At 41.5% G+C, this 22,289-nt stretch overlaps 1 protein-coding gene across 3 annotated transcripts; it reads left to right on the top strand.

Annotated features, from left to right (window-relative positions):
- Nucleotides 1-7,883: 7,883 nt before the first annotated feature.
- On the top strand, nt 7,884-14,713 carry si:ch73-62b13.1 (Carbohydrate sulfotransferase 1-like). 3 transcript variants are annotated; one of them, XM_025909416.1, is made up of 4 exons: nt 7,884-8,401; nt 9,014-9,155; nt 11,648-11,828; nt 12,651-14,713. In XM_025909416.1, the coding sequence occupies exons 3-4, from the start codon at nt 11,690-11,692 to the stop codon at nt 13,775-13,777; spliced, it is 1,266 nt and encodes a 421-aa protein (XP_025765201.1). In that variant the 5' UTR covers nt 7,884-8,401; nt 9,014-9,155; nt 11,648-11,689; the 3' UTR covers nt 13,778-14,713. The 3 variants fall into 3 exon arrangements, with proteins under 3 accessions (XP_025765201.1, XP_025765200.1, XP_003447184.2); XM_025909415.1 differs by having other exon boundaries at nt 9,014-9,176; XM_003447136.5 differs by lacking the exon at nt 9,014-9,155 and having other exon boundaries at nt 7,885-8,401.
- Nucleotides 14,714-22,289: the final 7,576 nt, after the last annotated feature.

Here is a 22,289-nt window from a genome sequence, read left to right as displayed (position 1 = left end):
TCAGGTTTAGGCACAAAAAAAGCAATGTCAGCTACAAAGGGAAATTTTGCTCAAGTGCCTTAACTGTGGTGATATTTGCATCATTTCCTCCTGTCAGTGCAGTGCAGCATTACTTTAAGCCTGCAAGGGTCAAAGTACAAAGCACCCTCGGATGACTAAAATCAAATCTGTGACAGCACAGCAACCTCCAGTATCACAGACTGCATACGAAAGCCACCATGCTGTCACACATGACTTTTGAAACTCCATTTTGAAACCTGGGCATTTCAATTTTGGCTGCCAATATGTCAGGATATTTGGAACCAGAAGGACCTGCTGCATACAGGTCCTTCTGGAGCAAGGGTGGAGTGCTACGTCTATCAGTTAATGCTTGTGTGGGTGTAATTTTAATGTTTTATTCTGTGTGTTGTATTAGTTTGGTTTTATATTTGCATGGGTTTTTTTTGCATGCCATCTAGGTCAGGACAGTTGAGGGCAAGCAACAAAAGAGTCACAGTGCAGGAACTCAGCAGAGCAACAGGAAGAAACAAGATGGAGTTTACAGTTGGATTTCAAGGAAGACCTGGTATTGATCCATGAATTTGTTTGTAGAACTGCCTTGGAGCATTTGCATCCATGTACATAATATATGGACTGTTAACTTCGAGTGTTTTAGTTCTTTTTTTTAAGTCCCTGAGCTTGATTTTAACTGTAAATAAATCAAATGTTCTGCTGCACTGAGTTTTTTGTTCTGCTAGGCTACCATTCTATATTTTTAGCTGCTCTCCACCGGATGGAAAAAGACCTCACCATGCCTTTTTACACTAGCAACACACTGCATCAACACAGAAACCTACTGTACTGACTTTCACTCACCAAAGCTGGAGCATAGACTTCCAGGACTGGCTTTTTGTATAGCCCAACAGTAACCCGGGTAATTGGACTTAAAAGCCTCCAAAAAGCACCACCGCACAGACACCACCTGAAGGCTAGGTGGCACAAATTACTGTGTTAGCACCCACATGTCACTTCAAGTGACTTTTATATATGAATAATTTCAAGCCTGAACATGATTTAATTGTGTGAGTTATAAATTTTAATTTTTACAATCTGTACTGTTGCTGTAAGCCCAAATTCAGAAATTAGAGACCAAAACCATTTTTGTATCAGGTATACATGTCAAGTTCTGCATTTTATTAGCGGCACAAACTTTAAGTTGGCCACTTAAGAAATGCCAATTTTTTGGCAGTTGAGATTTATTTTTTAGCCCCAAAGGCTGCTGATTATGCAGTATTTATGAGAGAACAAGAAGACGACTGTTATTCCTGTTGCATATTTACTCAATAATTGCTTTCTCAGTCTCGCCCTCAAGTGGACTCTGCAGGTGAGAAAATCATATCACCACCTCCCATGCCGGCATAAAATACTGAGGTAATATGTTGAAAGTGTGCTACCTTAAGCATATACCAATATATTGAAGCTCTTTAAAGCTACACATGAAGAAATATCAAGGGTTAAATAATCCAACGTCATATTTATTATTTACATTTTGTCTATTATTTTCAAGAACAGCATGGCGATGTAAAAGTATTTTAATAGCTGTGTCGAAGCCTCAGATCTTGGAAAACAACCTGGAAATGTTTTTTGTTTCAGCAATATTTTCAGCTGCCAGATTCTATCCCTCCCACACACTTAACCTTTTGGAGCCCTGATAAATATTTATGTTCCACAGCAATGCCAATACATCCAAAGAAGAAATATGGTTTCTGTGAGGAAATATTTGCACAGCTGGTATCTAAAGATTAAATCTTATTCTGTTTTTGTTCTTAATTTGATACTGAGCTAATATCTGATGCTGCAGCTGCAGGAAAAAGCCACATCTATGAAATAAACTGTTCTGGTATTATTTCCATGAAATTAATGCAACTTTCATGTAATTTTGAAACCTTCTCTGCTCTTTGCTAACATTGATACTTTTACAGCCCTCTGATGAAGCACTTCTATTAAAAATACATCCCAAGTGTTAAAAATACATGCGCTAAAAATCAACCAACTTTATGAAAGGTGTCATATTTGGGAAGTTGAGCTATGAATTACCCACAGTGAAAATGAAATGTGGACTTTCCTCATCATTTGTTTTAAAAATAACTTAATTGTGACATTTTTTAGCATGAATATTCTCAGGACAAGAGGAGCAACGTCTGCTGGAAGGAGGAAAAGGAGAGCTATTTGCAGAGAAATGTGATGAGCAAAAACAATGAGAGGCATGAGGTAGAAGGTGTTATATCTTTGCCAGTTTGCCTTACATACACCCCTTCACAAGCTTGACTGATGGAGATGCAGATGTGGCAGAGGAGCAGCTGTTCTGTGCTCTCAGGTGTAATTAAGAAAAGGCTCGGTCACACAGAAAGACCCTCGAGGCCCAACAGAGCGCAGAGGATTCAGCACGCCTCAGAGAGCAGCAAGATCCAGCAGTAGGCTTCCTTCAGCTTGTTACAGTGTGAGACTTTAAATGGATCAGCTTAATTGCAGAGGCATCTCTCAGACCATCTGTGTGTGTAGGAGGGCGTGTTTGAGCTGCTAGTGCAAGTCTGTCTCAGACCGTGCTGTCTGTGTGTTTGAGTTGAAGCAAACTGAGCCATCGTGGTGACAGAGCAGAACTAAAGTTAGAAAAATAATCAATGAAATCAGCCAGGAAATTGTGTTTAGAAAAGTTGTTACTCGGAGTGTGTTCACTTGGGCTCGTTCAACTTCTGCAGCACACCAAGACGTGTGACTCGACTCCCGATTTGAAGATTATCTAAAGTTTTCTCTGTCTCGTAAGCACACATGCACGCACACACTGGTCCCTTTCTATCACCAATGCAGCAATCAAAACCACAGCCGGTCAAAGTTAGCATGATCCCTCCACACTCCCAGGCCAGCTTTTTCTCTCCGATCAGGAACCCATGTTCAGTGGAATCAGCATGTCTGCTCGATGTTCCCTGGTGGCTGCCAGGCTGAGCCTGCTGAGGCCCGATCTGCTGTAATTTGCCAGGCCCATTACTCCCACAAATGTGATGGCTGCGAGCCCTGTGAGTGTGAAACAGTTGGTGGGATAAAGAGAAAGAGAGAGAGAGAGGGCGAGCAAGGTACCTCGCTATTGCTGCTGTCTAGCCACAGTGTCTGAGAGCATGCAATGCTTTGTGCTAATGGCACCAATTATGCACCAGAGAGCACTGCTGATGGGCTGGTTTTACAGCAAAAGCGCTAGAGGGAAAATGGTTGCATAGGGGGGCTTTTGGTTCCAAAAACAGAGGGGGGAAAAAAGGGATGTTACAGACCCGACTGAGATGAGCCACTTGGGGCTCATCTTTCCTAATAGCGGTCTGCTCACCACCCAGACATGTGGAGGTGTCTGGTTGGATTGCAGCCATGCAGGAATTTATGTATGTTGTTTCAGAGGAGCAATTCGAGCAAGACTACGACCAATCAAATGCTCTCAATAAAACATACTCCCCTCTGGACGTCTCAAAGGCTTTCTGTAGATTTGATTTGAAGTCTATAACCTAGAAACCAGTGGGCGTGATGCTGATGCTATGATACTCGCTCTCTGTCAGATTGTAAAACTTCCGTGTGATCAAAGTGTTTTAGAGAGAGAAAACGCCCCACAATAATGATTCTGGTTTTCATCCCATGGAGTAATTGCACTCATTGTGTGATGTTTACAAGCAAAATTTTATTTATCTACAGTTTTATGCAACACAAAAGAAAACATCTCGTCTTTCATGCAAACAAGAGCTATCAACGGGTTAGACCTGAAATCTCATTTAATTGCCTCCTCTGGCATGTGAGAAGCACAAGAGTTGTGTGTGAGACTCTTGACTGGTGGCAAAAAAAGAAACTTTTAATTTCACTGAATGCTGCTGAGATACCTGCATCCATACAGAAGATAATTAAAAGTCCTTGCTAGGAAGCAGAATATTTTTTGCACAGGGTTCAGCAAGAAAACAGCACAGCTGACTTGTTCAGTCATGTGCAGATACTGTTAGATTAAAGCTGATATAAAAAAGTGAGAGCACGCTAGACAGGCAGTAAAAATGAGACCATCCATAATCAAGAGATCTCTCGATCAAAAATAATCACACAGACGCGTATTGTGAAGTCAGAGCCAGCACAGCCACGCCTTTGATGCACAGATGGTGTGTGTAAACTTTCTCATTCCACCTCCTGCTCTTTCTCTCCTCCTCTCTGCTGTTATCTGTCTCTCTGGTTTTCTCATCCCTCTTGTCCCACATTCTTCCTTCCTCTCATCATCATGTGTGTCACTCAGCTGATTTCTCTCGCTCTGCCTGCTGTGAAGCACCTCGGCATGCATCCCATCCCACCTGAATTTAATAAATGAAGGCTTGCAAAATTGCCAAACAGGATGGGAACACTGTGGATGCACAAATGTGAGCGAAAGGTGTTTGGTTTATAAAAACGAGCTCCTTCTGCAATGTTGGAGTCTTCATAGAAAGCAGCCAGTGATAGATTTGTCTGCTGGCAAGACAAATTTATGCCACATGATCCTCATCTTTGTAAATGGCTCACTGAGCAGGACAGTGGAGAGACAAGTGTGGCATGCCAGGTCAGGAATTCTGCAAGCTTCAGAATAATAAGCAATCAAACTAGTTGAGACTCCAAGTCTGATTGGGGTCAGCATTGTTGAATTCAATTCTGACCTCTCATTAACAGTCAAGTAATATTACACAAAAAATCCCTGTTGATTGAAAAAAATTACAAATAAACATCCCAGCTGACTAAAGCTGTGCTTTCTCAGTATCTGAAGTTAAACAAAATAAATCCCAGTCAGTTTAAATGTAGATTTTTCATAATTTTGTAAATATGCTTATTTTTTTGGCAAACAGTCTGATGAAATGACTGATAGCATTATTGTGTCTGTCAGTTAAATGTAAGGCTTAAAGCCATTTAACTTAGCTTCACATAAATACTGGTGATAAAATAGATAAACAACCAAAACACACAGTCTCTAAACTTTATCCATTTGCACATTATAATTACTTTCTTTTGTTGGGCACAAACCCAAAATTATTACTACAAAAATGACTGTGTTTACACTTTTTTTTAAAAAACATGTTGAACAATATAGTAATGGGATAATACATTATGTGAAAAATATTGTAAAAAGAGGTCTTGGGTGGCTTCTCCTTCTCCTCAAAACTGGTTACTCTAGTGAGTCATCAGAGGAAATGACAACAAAGTATCCTGTAATGTATGAAAATGTCAAGCTGACACCAGGGCTACAGTTGCATATGAGAGTCTCTGGTTATCTTTATTTCCAATGGAATCAGCAGGTTTACACAGGCCTTCTGTGATTTAATCTGGATAAAACTTTTTATCTGTTTCAACTTCACACTCCATGAGTCAAAAATAAAGAAGAGGAAGAGCGTAAAAAAACAGAGGAATGCTGCACTATATTTGTGGGACTTGAAAATGAATATGAAGAGCAGAATTCCCCTTTTTCTTTCCTGGTTCAGTGTGTGAGGTCAATCAAATACATGTGCATGGAACCGGAAACATTCAATGAAAAACTAAAAATGTAATTTCATTATTTTTTTTATTTGTTTTTTCAAAAAGAGTTATAGAGACATTAATCTTGTGTACAAAAAATGTCTAAATAAAAGGCTATGGTTAGCTTATTAACATCAATGAAATATAAGTAACACTGGTAGCATACTGTGATACCGCACACTTCAGGTGCTTCCGAAAATCCAAGACTTAATCCAAAGATGCACGTAGCCATTGTGATGTTGAATGAAAGCCAGCCTCAAGTGGCCATTTGAGGAACTGCAGCAAAATAAAGGGAAAAATGCTTTTTAGGCCAGTACACATCATGTTGTCATCAACATGGAGGTTGCAGTGATGCAGACTCAACATGCCAACCATATGACAAACCCAGCTCTCATAAATACTTACATTTCATATTAAAGACTTATTTTTAAATTTGGGTTTAGCTGAGGGTTACATGAAGGCAAGGGTTCACAAACAGTGCACGTCCGTTAAGGCAAGGAGCCACTACAGAATGGATTTGGAGGACTAGAGTAAAATACGAAGTGAAACTAAGTTGAAGGTCTATAATTTATTAAGAGGACTAAACAGAAAATAGTGTTGAGGGTAACAGACTGAGTTTTAGTCAAGTCAGATTAATCTTGAATTTATTTTCATGACTCTTGATCAATAAAAATTGTAAGCTGTGAGAAGTGGGGCATGAACTTTTTTCTGAATTAGTGTGCCAGAAAACAAATAATTACCTTTGGAGAAATGTTAAACTTTAAATGAAATAATTGTGTACTTGTGTGGTGCTATTATTGTATTACTTTCCAAGTGGCAATAACTTGTTGAAAAGTCCTTAGATGTGGCAAGGGTGATATTAGAGAGAAATTCTGCTGGTGTTCCCCGTGGTGGATGTTTACTGAAATAAATTTAGCTGTCTCTGCTGGCATAGCAGTTGGTAAAATGAAATTTCTTTTCATCTGCTTATTGCAAATACAACAATGGAGACCTGAACTGAAGGAATGTTTTTTCAGGCTCTCAACTGAGTTTGGAGTGCATAGGAATACCAGCTCTTCTCCAGAGGCAGACTTTGTAAGACCTGGGTTTACTTGTGACAGGCTGACTGACAGTTAATCTGATTGATGGATTGTGCCTTGAACAGGAAGTACAGATGTTGCTAAGCAAACCCAGCTATATAAAAACGCTCAGTGAGCTAAGGAGACGGGGTTATTCCTAACAGTGGAGAGAATTCAACTTTCCAAACACTTTATGATAAAATACTGTAGTGACGTTAAAGATCACATCTTGAGGTTAATCACAGAAATACAGAGAAGAAAGAGTGCAGTTTGGTGAAACATTAGTTAAGAGCCTGACTGTTCTGGAAAAGAAATGGAAAGGCACAATGAATCTTTAATGCAAGTATGTGCATATCTGTTCTCTTTGCATGTAGTGAGGAACAAGTGTGGGCATAGCTAAACGGGGAGGCCTGTGGAGGATTCAGCTTTCAAACATGGAATATTCAACTTTTTCTTATTGCCTGTATCAAACCTCGCCAAGAACGTGCGGGGGCGTTAGGCTGTTTAGAGCCGGGGAATCGATGCTGTAGGCAGGCAGAGGGGAGGGATCGGTGTTTAGAGGAGTGGAGAATGGGCCACACTTGTATCACTCACAAGGTGTTCTTGGCAGTTTGCTGCCCTCTGTGCAGTAAAGCCTTCAACTTGTAATGTTCCTCAACCCTGTAACACGACAAAAAGGTTGCTCCATATCTGTGTGGGCAGATTTCCATCCCCTCCGGTATCCATTTCTGAGATTATTTCTGCCTGCCTTTGCTTTGGTGTGTTGCACTGCCTCGAAAGATTTTTCTGGATGAAGGCAGAAAAAGTTGGAATAACTAAAAGGATGTTTAGGGCTTCTGATGAATTGACAGCTCGTTCGATAGCAGACATTATAGGAAAACAGATAAGGACTACAGCAGAAAAAATACATTATTCAGTTAATCTGTGTTTATCTCCATAAAGACACAATTCAACCAGCGTGAGATAAACCAGTGAGATAAATCAGACTGCAAACAGAATCCACCCCCATTCCCGAGAGTAATGAAGTTGTCACTGGCCAAATCTGACCCTAAAGCAACGCTCCAGGGACAATGATATGGTACCCACATCTCCACACAAGGAGGCTGGCAGCCTGGAGAGGGGACACATGCGATGATAGCAGTCATCCTCACTGGAATGGGGGAAAATAGAGGTCATTGTGTCACTCATCCAATAGGAGGCGTGTGTGCGTGTGTGCGTGTGTGTGTGTGTGTGTGTGTGTGTGTGTGTGTGGTGCTCCAGTTGAGCATATAGTGAGAATCCCTGCAGAGATGGTGACAGCAAAGGAGGAATGACACTGGTGGGATGCTGAAGTGATTGTTGATGCATGGCTAGAGCTGATGAAGCCCGCCTCCATAAAAAATGGGAAATATCTGCTCCTCGTTTACCTCCAACAAGTTAAATTACAGATGGAAGGTGGAGTTTTAGTTAGAGTGCATCTCATATTCAGATTAGGCTACTCCCTCTGAAAATCATATATATTTCCAAGACGTAATGAAACGTGCCCTACGGCTCCAAAGCGTAATGCACGGTAAGGCAATCGTGCATCCAATCTAGAGACTCGGTTCCAGTACTCTGTGTGGTCTCTTGAGGGGTGAGAAATACCTCCTCGCTCAGCTACTCGCCGCTCTCCATCCATAGCGCATCTCCAGCTCTGAAGCCACTTTGGATGTGGACACCAGCGGCAGCGCTCGATCCCTCCGCTTCACACACTCACACAAACACACTTTTAGCGATGCAGCGTAGCAAACAGGACCGGCCGGAGAATTCCTATCTGATCAGGCGCATTGATGGTAAGGCATTTATTTCATTCTTCTTTTTTTTTTCATTTTGCGCTAAGAGAGCCGTGACCGAAGTGTGTCACTGTCGTGATAATCACTAAATATTTTAACGATGTGTTCTTACAACAACTGAAACTGTGTCTTGAGCTATTCTACTGTGAGTTTAAAGTGACTTTATCGGCTGCTGTTTTTACTATTATTATTTCAAGTGCTGTTTATAATAGTAATCATTTTCAGATGCCAAATTGCGCTTTTCGTCACTGCTACCCCTACTTAAATGGCAGTACAGTAGCATAAATTGAACTACTCCTTACCGCTATGTTTTAGTGTTTCGGTAAACTTAACAATTTTTTTTTTCATTTGATTTTGCACTTTAATACATTCCCTCTGTCTGTTTCTGTCTGTTTCCACTGTTTGGAAATGAATCAAACACTGAGAAAACCTTTAGTCGGGACCTTATAAGTAAATATTATATTCTCTGTGGACAAGATCAGATGAAGCGCTGACCTTTTTCTTTTTTCCCCTTTTGCTCCTCTCAGTACCTTTTGTTTTCCCTTTTCTTTTTGTGTTTTTGTGCTGGAGGAATCACGTAGGACAAGCTTCATCTTCTCTCCCCCATCACAGGAGCCCCTCTGTAGCCCGGGGTCAGGTGTATCTCCTTTGAGCGCTGCCGTGTTCTGCTCTGCTCTCCTGCCGTTCTCACTTCCCGAGGCGTAACATCCCGACGTTTTGTCACGTCCCGCGGTGTTCCTGAGGAACGCGAAAGGTGACCTTCCACGTTGTTATGGTACGCGGCGGGTTCCAGCCCTGTATTGCAGCCCTAAACCTAACCTTATCCCTAAACCTAACCATAACCGTATCTCTAAGCCTAAACCTAACCTTATCCCTAAACCTAAACCTAACCTTATCCCTAAACCTAACCATGACCGCATTCCTAACCTTAACCAGCACTTTAATGACGTGAAATAGTCTTTTCCCAAGCGATTTAAAGGGAAAAAAGCTAAGATGTATAGATTGAGTCCAAACGGTTCTCATGTGTCCGTAGTTTTCCGATGTCGTCACGTAGGAACGCGTTGGGTGCCCGAAAACGTAATATGGTGACGATTTCTCACCTAGCGTAAAATGTTACGCTTTGGGAGTGAGAACGTGTTGGCCTGTGGATGTCTGAGTGCGCGCGCGCGTGTGTGCGTATGTGGTGTTGGTTTAGACAGAAACACAGAAAGGAAAAATGCATAGATGCGAGGACTGGAGCACTGAAACGCCTCCCGATGATGCTACTGTTGCTCAACTGTGTTTTCCAGGATTGATCGCCAGGCTTTGCCAATAAATAGCCTTCCCCTGAGGATCTTTGAAAACACAGAGGTGCCTTAATAGAAAAATCTTTGGCACTGTCACATCCCTCAATCACCTGCATCCCAAATCCCTCAGTCCCACCCTCATCGCTAACTCCTAACCTCGTTTGTTGTCTTTGTTTTCCACAGAGGCAATTACCTTTCTTGCACCAAACACTTTTGCTGCTATGTTTTCTCAGCAGCAGCAACGCCTGCTTGCTGGATTTACAAGTCAAACCTGACAGAGTGTAATCTCTGGTCAGTCTTGTCCCTGTGGCTGTTATCCCTTGTAAGGAATGTTATTGTACAAGAGGTACAAAAGCTGAGACCATCTGAAGCCTGCAGTCCCCTTCCAGCTGTTGACTAAACGTCTATTATTCCGGGTGTGAGTGCCGACGCAGAAGGTGTTATAAGCCGGGGAGAACGGAGGACTTGCAAATCAAATTGCTTTAATCCATTGAAGCATCTGTCTTCATTCTCCTGAGGGCAGCTCGGTGTGCAGCAGAGGAGCTCTGAGCCATGATCATGACTGGAAAGGAAAACAAAACCTGTCGCTGAGGAATTATATGATGCGCCTTGGTCAGCCAACTGTGCAGTAAGGGTATGGATGGCAGGGCTGTCAAATTGACAGATTTTTTTTTAAATGTCAGAGATAGAAACAAGCTTGGTCAAAGTTTCTCATTATCTGCAGTCATTCATACAATCGTTATATGTCTCTATCTCTCCTTTCCTTCCACAAACATAGAAGCGACTTTAAAGTAGCCCTAAAACAAAGAGCATGATGTCCTTGTTCCTGTTATCCTGTCTGCAACTATCAGTCTAAGAAACAAACTTTCTCCCCCGATGTGTTCATTCTGCATCGCTGTTTTTAGCTGTATTCAAACAGAATGGCTCATGATGTCAGCTCGATTTCTTTTCCCCTCACCCACGGAGTAAATGTCTTTGGTTTGGCGCTGTTTGTGATTAATGGAACATCAAAAGCTCAGTGTGATACATTCCTGAGGATATGAGTCTGCCAGGGACACATAAACATCATTAATGAACAAGAGGCAGACGGGAGAGAGATGGAGTGACAGAGAGAGGGGTGAGGAAGCAAACAGGAAGGTGATATTTATTTTTGTCAGTTCGGTGATATATATTTACCTGTGATTTTGATTATGATTGCCTTCGCGCAGCCACTTTGAGTGATGGAGAGACAGTTTGTACCCAGGGATCTCGAGCGATTATCTACCATCAGCTTGGTGTATAGGGACGGATGGATGGCAGCGGCTTTTTTTTTTCATGAATACATTTGGAAAATCACATCTACCTTTGCTCTTTCATGCCCAGTGGCAAAGAACTCGGAAGTGTACAAAGGAAACTTCTACGCTCATCTGTATGAAGACAGCTATATTTATCTGGGTATGTAGCTCTACTGGACTTAGAGGCTTAATTACCCAGAAGAGAGGAAAGCAAAAATGAAATGCAATTATGCCACTGTGTGCACAGTATCCTGAATTGTGGAGCTTTTGTATATAGGGACATTACCGCTACCATTTCTCCGTGACCTTTGCGCTCTTTCTCAGTGGCACAAATCTGTGGATCCTTATGGAAACATTTTGTGCTCGGTAGCTGGCTACTGCCTCGCATTTACTGCACAGAGATGAAAGTGTTGTCAGATTTAGAAGGGTTAAGCAATTTCTTTATTGACTAATACTACTGTAGCAGAAACTACTGTTGAAGGACAAAGGTTTGTATTCTTAACTAGCAGGAGAAAAGTTAATGACATGCACCCTTGAGCAAGATTCCCTGCTGCTCCAGCATGAACAGCGCAGAAGGTCATCAGTGGAAACCCACAGGCACAAGTGTGTCAAAGCTGCACATGTATGTAGCTTTGAAATTAAATACTATTGTGTGTGTGTGTGTGTGTGCCTCTGTGGCTTTCCAGCATTGTCAGTGGGAACGATGTAGAGTCAGAGGTGGAGGCAGGATGGAGTGCTCCTGGAAGACGGTGCTGCTTCTTGTATGTGCGTCTCTGGGGGTCCAGTACACAGCCATCCGGACCCTGAGGGACTCGCTGTCAGGACCTTGTCAGGGAGCTTACCGCTGCCAGAGCAGACATCTCAGAGGTACTACCCGATGGCCAATTTACACTGCCCCACATACCACACTAAAGTCTGCACATCTGTTGGCATACGTATAGGTTTATTATTATATTTAATGCAAATCTAACATGAATAAACTGAAACGAGTATGAGACAAATGAGACGGTATTTGGCGGCACAGCAGCAGCAGGCATGCAGCGATGCACTCTCAGCGCTTGATTGGTGATATTATTTCTATTCCAGCATCGAGAATCAGGCTGCAACACCACGGCTGTTAGTGACTTAAAAGAAAAAATAAAGAGGATCATTAACTAAGGGAATTCCCTGTAAGTGGAGAGGACAGAGAAATTAAATATGTGTGACTGGTTTTAGAATCCTCCTCCAATCTGTCTCCATTAATCCTCTCTCATAGCTCACATGTGTGCCGGTGACGAGCTCCTGTGTATAAAAGTAGCATCCTCTTTGCAATCAACTCCTAATCAGGAGTAATTACACATTAGCTATTTGTGCTATATTTAGAGATCCACCATTTTCACCCCCCTGGTAACCACCAGCAAACAAGCAACTTACTCATGCATGTTTACCCGCTAAATTATTTACACTTTATTGGCTTGATTCTGTATTTCTTCTAGACTAAAGACTGGCTCTAATTCATTTTTATGAGCTGAAATGATTCTTCTGAAATTACTGAAATAACTCTTTTTCACTAGAGCTTGAACAGGTAATAACGTATTATGCAATGAGTTATTTAAAGCTGTTCTCCCTGTTGCAAGAAAGCATAATGAAAGTGACGTCAGTATCACATAATATACATTAAAACAGTCAAGATTTTTTTTTTCACTTAAGACTCCCGGTGGAGAACCTCCTGCGATGACAGCTGGCTGCCCATGGATTCACCTCGGAAGCACATCCTGCTGTTTGCCACTACACGCAGTGGTTCCTCATTTACCGGACAGCTCCTCAACCAGCATCCTGGGGTCTTCTATGTGTTTGAACCTTTGTACCACGTCCAGCAAGCCTTCACCAACTCCAGCAGCAGGTTGCGTCGCACCTTGGACCGCCGTGCCTTGCTGGGAGCTTACAGGGACCTTCTCCTCAATCTGTACACTTGTGAGCTTCACTTCATGGAGAATTACATCCGTCCCGAGCCTCAAGAGCACATCACAAGCTCTTTTTTCCGCAGGAGCTCCAGCCATGCCCTCTGTTCCCCTCCGGTGTGCTCTGATGGAGTAGTTGCAGCGGCCTCAGATCCACCCGACGAAACCTGGTGCCCTAAGAAGTGCGGGGCCCTGAACCTCACTTTAGCCTCTATGTCATGTCTGTCGAGAGGGCATGTAGCTGTAAAGACCGTGCGGGTCCCTGAGGTAGGGGATCTGCGCACTCTGACTGAAGATCCACGTCTGGACCTTAAGATCGTACACCTGGTGCGAGACCCCAGAGCCATTCTTGCTTCACGCATGATGGCGTTTTCTGATCAGTTTCGCGCTTGGAAAATATGGAATGCAACGGGGCGGCAGCCTCGTTACGTGGACCTTTCGCAGATCACCAGCACCTGTAAGGACATGGTGGCCTCTGTGGAAACAGGCCTGCAGAGACCTGCATGGCTGCGTGGACGCTACCTGCTGGTACGGTATGAGGACTTAGCATTCAACCCAAAGGACAAGGCCAGTGAAATCTACAAGTTTGCAGGGCTGGAGATGGAGGACAGGGTGAGGACGTGGATTGCAAAGAACACCAACAGTAACGCGTCGTCTCCATCTGAGTGGAACTACAGATACTCCACCACCAGAGACTCCAGAGTGACAGCTGAGAGCTGGAGGCTTCGACTCGGCTTTGACATTGTGAGAACGGTTCAGAATCTGTGTAATGACACTCTGGCTCTGCTGGGATACAAGCAGGTTCGCTCTGTGGCTGAACTCAGAAACTTGTCACAGAGTTTAGTGGAACACAGGACATTTCAACCAGTCACATAACAGATTCTGCTGCGGGTTTAAAGTTAAATCTTTATGTTCTTTATTTCTGCTCAGTTTAAACGAATGTAATTTATCTTAATTTTGAACAATGCCTAAAACAAATCATATTTATTGTAGTTTCAACTTTTGTTAAAGATATTAAAAGTGCCAAATCGCAAGTGTGTGTTGCTGAAAAATGTTAATTACCCAAAACAAAGTCCGTACTGCTGTATGTGTTGAATGCTTTTCTTAACTGTATAGCAAAGCTTTGAGGTCTAATGAGATAAAGTTTATGCCTGACTGGGGGGAGGGGTTAATGTTTTTGTAATTTTAATAGTTATAGTGGAAGTGTCAAAAAGACATGCCAGAGTCCAGGTGCCATTTCACAGTAAGTCACTCAAAACATGGCCCTGAATGAAAGACAAAAATAAAAGGAAAGAAATTACAGGGCTTAGCTTCCAAGTGTCTCTAATGCATTTTGGAAAAGGATTAAAATGTCACATATTGCAGGTAGAAAATCTTTTCTGGTGCAATCTCCTGCAGTGCACAGCAGCTCTGTTTTCACTATGTCAACAATAGGAGATTATTTCTTGTTTTTTCACTGTAAATACTTAAATACTGTAATAGCTGATTAAGTGGTGCAATGCAAGTATGAAAATATAATGTACTGGATGTGTTGAGACATTTTTGTCAGTGTTGCTTTACTGTTTGTATTTTTTAGACTTTTTCTAATAAATTATTCATATCATGAGTAATACATATCTACCACATTGGCAAAATCTTCTTCCAGCCATATTTGTTTGATGTTATTTATTTATTTTATTTCTTTAATCCTGAGAGGAAAGATGATAAGTACCTGAGTTTTAGAGCTTCACACAGAGAATGGTGTAAATTTGTTGTGTTTTATCTTGTAATCCCTCTGTATCTGGCTTGTCTTTAAAACAAATTTGAATCGTGCTGATGTGTTTTCTAGTAACAGGTTTTTGAGTAAAAAAAGTTTCATTTTATCTTTGAACTTAATAAGACTAATACCAGCATCACTCAACTCTGTGTTCACTTAAAACTGTCCTTTGTGTCTAAACAGACAAAGGAATTGTACTCCCTTCAGACACCAGCCCATTTATTCCTATGTAGGACTGCTCTCTTGAGATAATGCTGGGGGTAGTTTTTGAGAACGAACTCATTGGATGAATCACAGACAAACCACTGTTTCGCTGTGATTTTCTTGCCTTTTAAATGCAAACACTGCATCTGCCTGAGGAGGTTGCAATTGTGGCCCGCTGGGAGCTGGGAGCTTTGATGCTCATGCTGCTGAAGATGGCCACTCCTCAGTGAAGGAAAGTATGCAATTTGACTGGAGTAGTCATGCTGCTCTGTGAGTACTATTAAATCTGAAGTGAAATTGTCCCTTAAATAATGTATTTTTAGACACCCTGTCCTCCCCATCCTTCCTGTAGCTGCCCCGTAGCTGCTGACACCAGGGATATCTCAGTGCAGTCCAAAGAATTGATCTACAGATCCAGCTGAGGAGAAACAGGATTTAAGATGCATGGAGAAAAGAGCAGCCACCTTTCTTTGAACTTAATCTGCAAGGCTACACAAACTGGCCATAAAGCAAAGCTTTATGACACCCCGGGAGTTGTGCTTCATCGGTTTTTCCATCCCCACTCTGACACACAAAGCTGCAAGTGGCCTGAGTCAGCCATCGGCTAATTACCCATTTCTTCTGCACTCAATACCGACAACCCCTTTCTGTCTCCTTAACAGTGCTGACAAATTCAGGTTTTATCTATACTGAGGACAAATATGAGGTGTGCACCGTTACTGGGAAATGCAAAATAGCAAACCGTTCATCTGTGTCACTGGTGGGTTAAATTACCAACGGGGTCCTAACATATAAATAACACTAAACCAAAACAGCTAGACAGCGGCACAAAAAAGAGTAGAGAGCTATTCCAAGTTTTAAAAAGATCCTTGCCGCATAGAATTCAAAATCAAACATTTAAGTGTTGTATAAAAGTTTGTTTGAAGACAGAGAAAGATGTTAACATTTTTAAAGTGCTCTGAAGCTCATTCCAAATACATAGACCTTGACAGGCCAGACTAAAACTTGTACAAAGGTATTTTCTTTGTGTTATATGTGTGAGAACAATAATATATTGGCATAAGGTCACAACAGCTTTTATTTAGCCTAAATACTACATTACATTACAAAATCTCACATTCAGCTAACTTCAGACGTTTGAATAACTTTGTTTTATAAAGTCTGTAAGTGTTGCATCATGTAACATTACAATAATTTAGTTGAGGCTCAAACAGAGAGCACTAAAAGGTCAGTGGTGCTTCACTCTGAAGAAAATGTCCCAGTTAAAAAAATTAGTAAACCAACATATTTATATAATTTCTTTATTAGTTCAATATTCCACATTCATCAATGTGAACGCCCAGAAATTTTCAAATACAATGAAATTGTTTATGCTGGCAATTAATGTTAATTTATTACGTTTAAATCAAACATCCACCTTTATCAGTTCTTCAGTTATACTATGTTAGAGTTAATATAGATTTTTAAGAGACAAAAATAGATTTGTGGGATCAGCAAACATTAGTAGAGTAATTAACAAAATCATTGATATATAGAAGGAAGAGAGTAGTCTTAATCGATCCATGTGGGACCTCACATTTGATATATATTTCCCCTTTCTTACATATAACGTCTAAACCAACTGAATGCTGTGCCTCAAACACAGCAATGTTCCAGGGTTTTAAAATCAATAGTATCAAATACCTTCAGTTAGTCAAGGACGATTTCTATGCCACATTTATCACTATCAATAGCATCATTGCTTTTTTCACAGAGATGAAGAGCTGCCATTATAATATATTGTGATGAAAGAAGAATATTCAGTGCAATGTTCCCTCTAATTTTTCATGTGTCTGAGCGAACACACAAACTCCCTGAGCGTCCCTTGGACCACTGTGAGCGACATCAGACGTGTGCACTGTGGTCACGCCAGCATCTAATCCATCCAAGTTACATGGTTTATTAAAATAATCAAATTACAGCATTTACATTTATGTTAGACTACTTTTAATTAACTGCTTTAGCCCACTTACAATGAAAATGTAAAAAATCCTGTTCATGACCTGTGTAGTATGTTAACACTATTGGAAGTAAAAATAACTTTAACTCCAATTTTGAAAACACAACTTTCTTTCTTCTTTTTTTTTTTCATAAAGCTCTGACTTGTATTATGAGTCTGTGGTCTGGGAGAGAGTCCTGTAACTCTGTCTGCCAAATACAGTATATAATGACCAATTATGGGCAATTAATTATATAGTTACTACTTCAAAAAAGTAACTCAGTTTGGCAAACAACAAAGTTTTTTGCAGCTATTTATTTTTTTTAATGCAGCCAAGGCGTTTTTAAATAAACATTTCAAACTATTTACAGAACAATCAGCTGTTCTGCATCAAATCTGATGCCACACAAATTATTTGTGCCACTCCAAAAACTAATTTCTGTCCACTATGAGATAAAGGAGAACAACAGCCTGATACCTGCAGGCCTGACAACAGGAGATGTATCACTGCTGTAACACCTGTAACATTCAGCAGCCGCCTCATTGTTCTGACACACACAACAAAACTATTGACTACACTACACACTAACTACACACTAACTACACAAGATTTGCGCTAAACGTCTCAAATCTCTCACATCTCAGAACACCGCCGTCACTCCTAAAACTTCCCCCCGTTTCTTAACAACTTGCCATATCATTTTTTGATTGGTCGACACGGTACTTTTTTCGATCAATAGGAAAGGGTGGGGGGTTTTTTAGGGCCCGAGCACAAAAGTGCGAAGGCCCTATTGTATCTGCTCTGTTTCTTCTTCTTCTTCTTCTTCTTATTATTATTATTATTTCGGCAAATGAATCGGCCTTTTGAGGGCCTAAACATGCTCAAAAACTCATGAAATTTTGCACACGCGTCAGGTCTGGTGAAAATTTACGTATTTTAATGTCCGTAGACATGTCCAAGGAAAATTGGCTCAGTAGCGCCACCTAGAAAAATGAGAAACGCGAGCCCCCGAGATGGGTATGACCTACATGTATAAAACTCGGAACACATATCTAACGTTCGGAGACGCACATAAAAGTCTATTATGGCCATGTCCTAAACCCAACAGGAAGTCCGCCATTTGGAAGTGAAGGTGACATTTTGGCTCTAATTTTGCCATTTCCATGCCTCGAACTTTTGCGAACTCCTCATTGGAATTTCATCGTATAAGCTTCATATTTGGTCAGTGTCAACTACACACCTGGGCCATGTGAAATTGCGGAGCTTTTGAGTTTTCGGGTTACGGTGAGGCCGTGGCGTCACGGCGAATTTCGATGACTCGCCATGAAAATCTTATTGCCTCTCGTTCTGTCATACATTGTCCGACCTTGACCAAAGTGGACACATATGATAAGGCTCCACCCCTGAACATATTTCAACTGCCATATTTGACACCAGGGACAGCGCCACCTAGTGGGAACAGGAAATGTCATGTTTTACACTTTGGGGTACAGTATTGTAATGGGTGACATCTGCAGCCTCAAATTTCTCCAGGAAAGCCTTAAGGAGTTCGTCTTGGGTTACAGAGAAAACTGTGAGTTTTCGCTGAAGGGTGTGACCCCAGCAGCATGGCGAACATTGAGGTCTCGCCATGAAGAAACAAATTAGTGTAACTCAATGAAATCCAATCTGATCAGTACCAGATTTTACAGGGATGATGTCAGACCCGCCCTGAACAGATTGATATGCCCATTGTCAGGAATACGTAGAGCGCCACCTAGTGGCACCAGGAAAAGTCATGTCTTTCATTTTGTTGTACTGATTTTCACAGGTTCATCGTGGCCACCTCAAAAGCGGTGAATATCACCATCAGTCCCTCTTGATGCTTCAGTGAGAAAATTGTGACTATAAACTGAACGGCGCACCCTGGTGGCAGCGCAGTTCACCATGAAAGATGAAGTGGCTTTTGAGGGGCTTGAAAAGTTTAAAAAGTCTTGAAATTTGGCGCACACCTCTAATGTGATGAGGGATTTCTTTTTATATGTTCATTTTCCTTGAAGAGCGCAAAATGGCTCCACAGCGCCCCCTACAAAATTTCAAAACAACAGCCCCTGCTCTGTGTTTTATGTATGAGTTTGAAACCTGGCAAGCTTATTGGAGATATCAAGATGTACAAAAAAGTCTCTTGGAGCAATATCCCAAATCCAACAGGAAGTCAGCCATTTTAAAATTAATGTGTAAATTTGGCGACATTTTCCCCTCTTTTCAGGCCTCATACTTTGACGAACTCCTCCAAGGGATTTCATTAGATTTACGCGATCTCCTGTGTGTGGAATCTAAAGACCTTTGTGATGTTAAATTGCGAAGCTTTTTACGTTCAGGGAAACGGGGTGGTCATGGCGGCACGTGGAGTTTCAGTCACTCGCCAAAAAGCAGTAACCTGCTGTCGCTCAAAAACACAATGTCCAATCTCTCCCAAAGGTCGCAGGCGTGATGAGACTCGAGCTCGGAAATGTTTGTTATGCCATTTGTCAGTAATGGTTAGAGCGCCACCTAGTGGGACGACTATAATAATGGTTGAATGAGATGAAATTTTAGCTGGTGGTTAAATGCATGAATTCCATCAATGTGACATCAGATCGGAAGCGCTGGTTTTAGGTGTTGGGCTTGGCTCGACGCGCCGGGGGTGCGAGGGCCCTCATATCGCTGCTTGCAGCTTTAATTGGTTTTGTTTTTGCTCACAGGCGGAGAGTGCTTTCCAGCGTTTTCCTTATAAAACGCCGTTTTTACCGTTTCTTCCCGCAGTAAATATAAACAACGATAGTATTCAGGAAGAAAACCAAACATTGCAGATATTTTTATCATAACTCTGGTTTTACGTGGCCGATCAACACAATTTAAAAACTGGTATAAAGTCCACAATTTTTCCGTCAATTGTTCCGTCTGTCCTGCTCACATCTCCAAAGGTTGGACACGTTGTCATTAATGTGGCTTCACTGCACATCAGCCACGCCGCTTTGCCAGCTAAAACACCGGTGTCGGCACATAAGGACGCTGTCATAGCCTGATAACGACGTTGATTGGCTGCGTATATACGAATGTGAATCGCATTATTGGCTGGACTATAGGATAAGGTGGCATCGTTCTAATCCCATACAGGAGCAGCCAGTCACTTACTGACTAACACTGCAAAACAGTTAAAGTTTTAATTTTAATTTCAATTCAGGTTAGATTTTTTTTGTGCGCAATGCAGATTTTCTGTGCGCAGAGACCGTGCCAGCAGTGCGCAATTGCGCAAGTGCGCAGCTTAGAGGGAACATTGATTCAGTGTAAGTATTACGCATGTTTTCCAGTACTTTGGAAATGCTTATATATGACACCTTCAGGAGGACTAATAGTTTTAGAAAGGTTTTCTCCTGAACTACAAGAGGAAGTTAACAATAGTGCTAGTTTGGTTAGCATGTTGCATCTGTAATTTACCATGACAGGACTAGATGACATTACATGTCAGGTAATCCACATTAGAGTCTATGTGGATTACTTTGCTTTTGAAACCAGCTTTTGTTTTTCATTCAAATAGTTTTGTTTTTGTTTTTTGGGGGGTGGGGGGATTAGTTAAGCTAATTTACAGTCTTTTCATGTTCCTCTCAGCCAGTGCAGAAGTGCCACAAGTTCACCTGGTTGGAAATTTCTGATCCACACTGTCCCAGCTAGACGTCCACAGAAGAGGTGCAGAGGTCAGAGTAGGTGCAAAAGATCAGAGACATTCATAGAATATATATATGTATATATTTTTTTAAAAAAATACACTCCAGCTGAGGTGTTTAAAGTAAAGCATACATTTTTATTCAGTAAATGGTTTGTGATGACATGCAGAGGTGGTATGCTGACTTCTGTCACACCCACAGTTCCTCGAAAAAACGCAGGGAAACTCCCCACCTTCTACTGTTTTTTTAGAAGCAGGCAAACATCTCCACACCGATGCTTGTAAGAGTATGCTGCTATTGCATCAGCTTGTGTGGAAAGGTTGAAATGTTAAAGAAGATGAGCAGTGGTGGCCCGTGTGATCTGCATGGTTGCAGCTAGCAAATCTTTTATTCCAGAGTGATAAAAAGAGAATAGTATGATCAATGAAAAATTCCTTGATGATGGAGGCTTGGTGGGGGAGCAAGCTCAAGCAGAGAGGTTTAAAGTCAAAGAAGAATAGAGATTGACAGACCACGTGACTTTCGCGCATTGCATTCCGGGAACTCGAGGCAAAACAATCCAAGTACCGCATCAAACGCAAGCATTTGCAGCACCGCAAAACGTTCATTCTCCCGTTCCAATACCTTCTTGGTTTTTCTTTGCCCCCCCAAAAAGTTATGTACAAAACGAAGGAGAACAATGCCGGACCGTACAAAGACAGACTCCACGAAAAGGCAAAGAAAAGATACGAGGAAAAAATCAAAGGAGTGAGAGGGTCAGACCCTTACGAGCACACAGAGTGGACAAAAAACGTTAGCGTGCTGCCCAACTTTCACCATGCTCATATTTATAATTATACGGTTCTTGGAGTGAGTACATACACATACACAAGCCCGGGTACAGTTTACCGACGGATGGGTACAGGACCTTGAAATGCACCGTGTAGAACGAAAGACCATCGTACAAACAAAGGTAAGTTTACCTCACAAATCGTCTTCATAAATACACATTCGTTAACCGTTTATTAATAGGACCTTTGAGCTCAATGGTAATTAATTAGTAGTGGAAATAATTTCTGGTACGCATTATAGAAATGTAGCAGTGACAATAATATTGTATGCTGTAATCGTACTGGGCAATTAGTGATACAAAAAAACCTGTTTTATCCTGTGAATAAAAGTATACGTTTTTGTCAGTGTACCGTGGTAATAACAGAAGCGAAACGCAATATTGTGTCAGGACAATTCACTATTTATGCACAATAAATAAAGGAGCATAGCGTGACAATTTCTGTTCAGCGCCAGACTTGCTTGTAACCTATATCACCAATTATGTTATGAAAAATGACGTATTAACTACTACAAAACACTGACCTTTGTGGGAATGCTTGGAGCAGACTGTGAAGTTATAGTTGGTCTTTGAATGGCTGCAATCCAGGCCATTAGTCGCCTCTTTGTTACTTCGGAAACATGGCTCGAACAATTTCTCTTCAACGACGTAATCCGATAACAACCGATCTCTTTACCCGTCGGCTTCCTGTGGCTGTCATGCGACCGGCTATTGCAGTTAATAATACAACAGCTTCTTGCCATTTTTTGTGTTTCTTTTTATCGCTGTGTAACTGATTTCAATTGAAAGCCTGGGTGCGCTAGTACCTCTTGCCACGGGTTCCCAGAATCCTTTGCGGTTTTACCCCTGAATGACGTCACATTTTCAATCTCTATAAGCCTTTGCCTGCTGTGCTCTCATCTACGATGTGAAGAGCAGCAAGGAAAAAAAGAGC

The sequence above is a fragment of the Oreochromis niloticus genome, linkage group LG7, assembly GCF_001858045.2.
Source record: "Oreochromis niloticus isolate F11D_XX linkage group LG7, O_niloticus_UMD_NMBU, whole genome shotgun sequence".
Taxonomy (NCBI): domain Eukaryota; kingdom Metazoa; phylum Chordata; class Actinopteri; order Cichliformes; family Cichlidae; genus Oreochromis; species Oreochromis niloticus.
The sequence above is the reverse complement of the archived record's forward strand: the minus strand, read 5'-3'. Positions and strand labels throughout refer to the sequence as shown.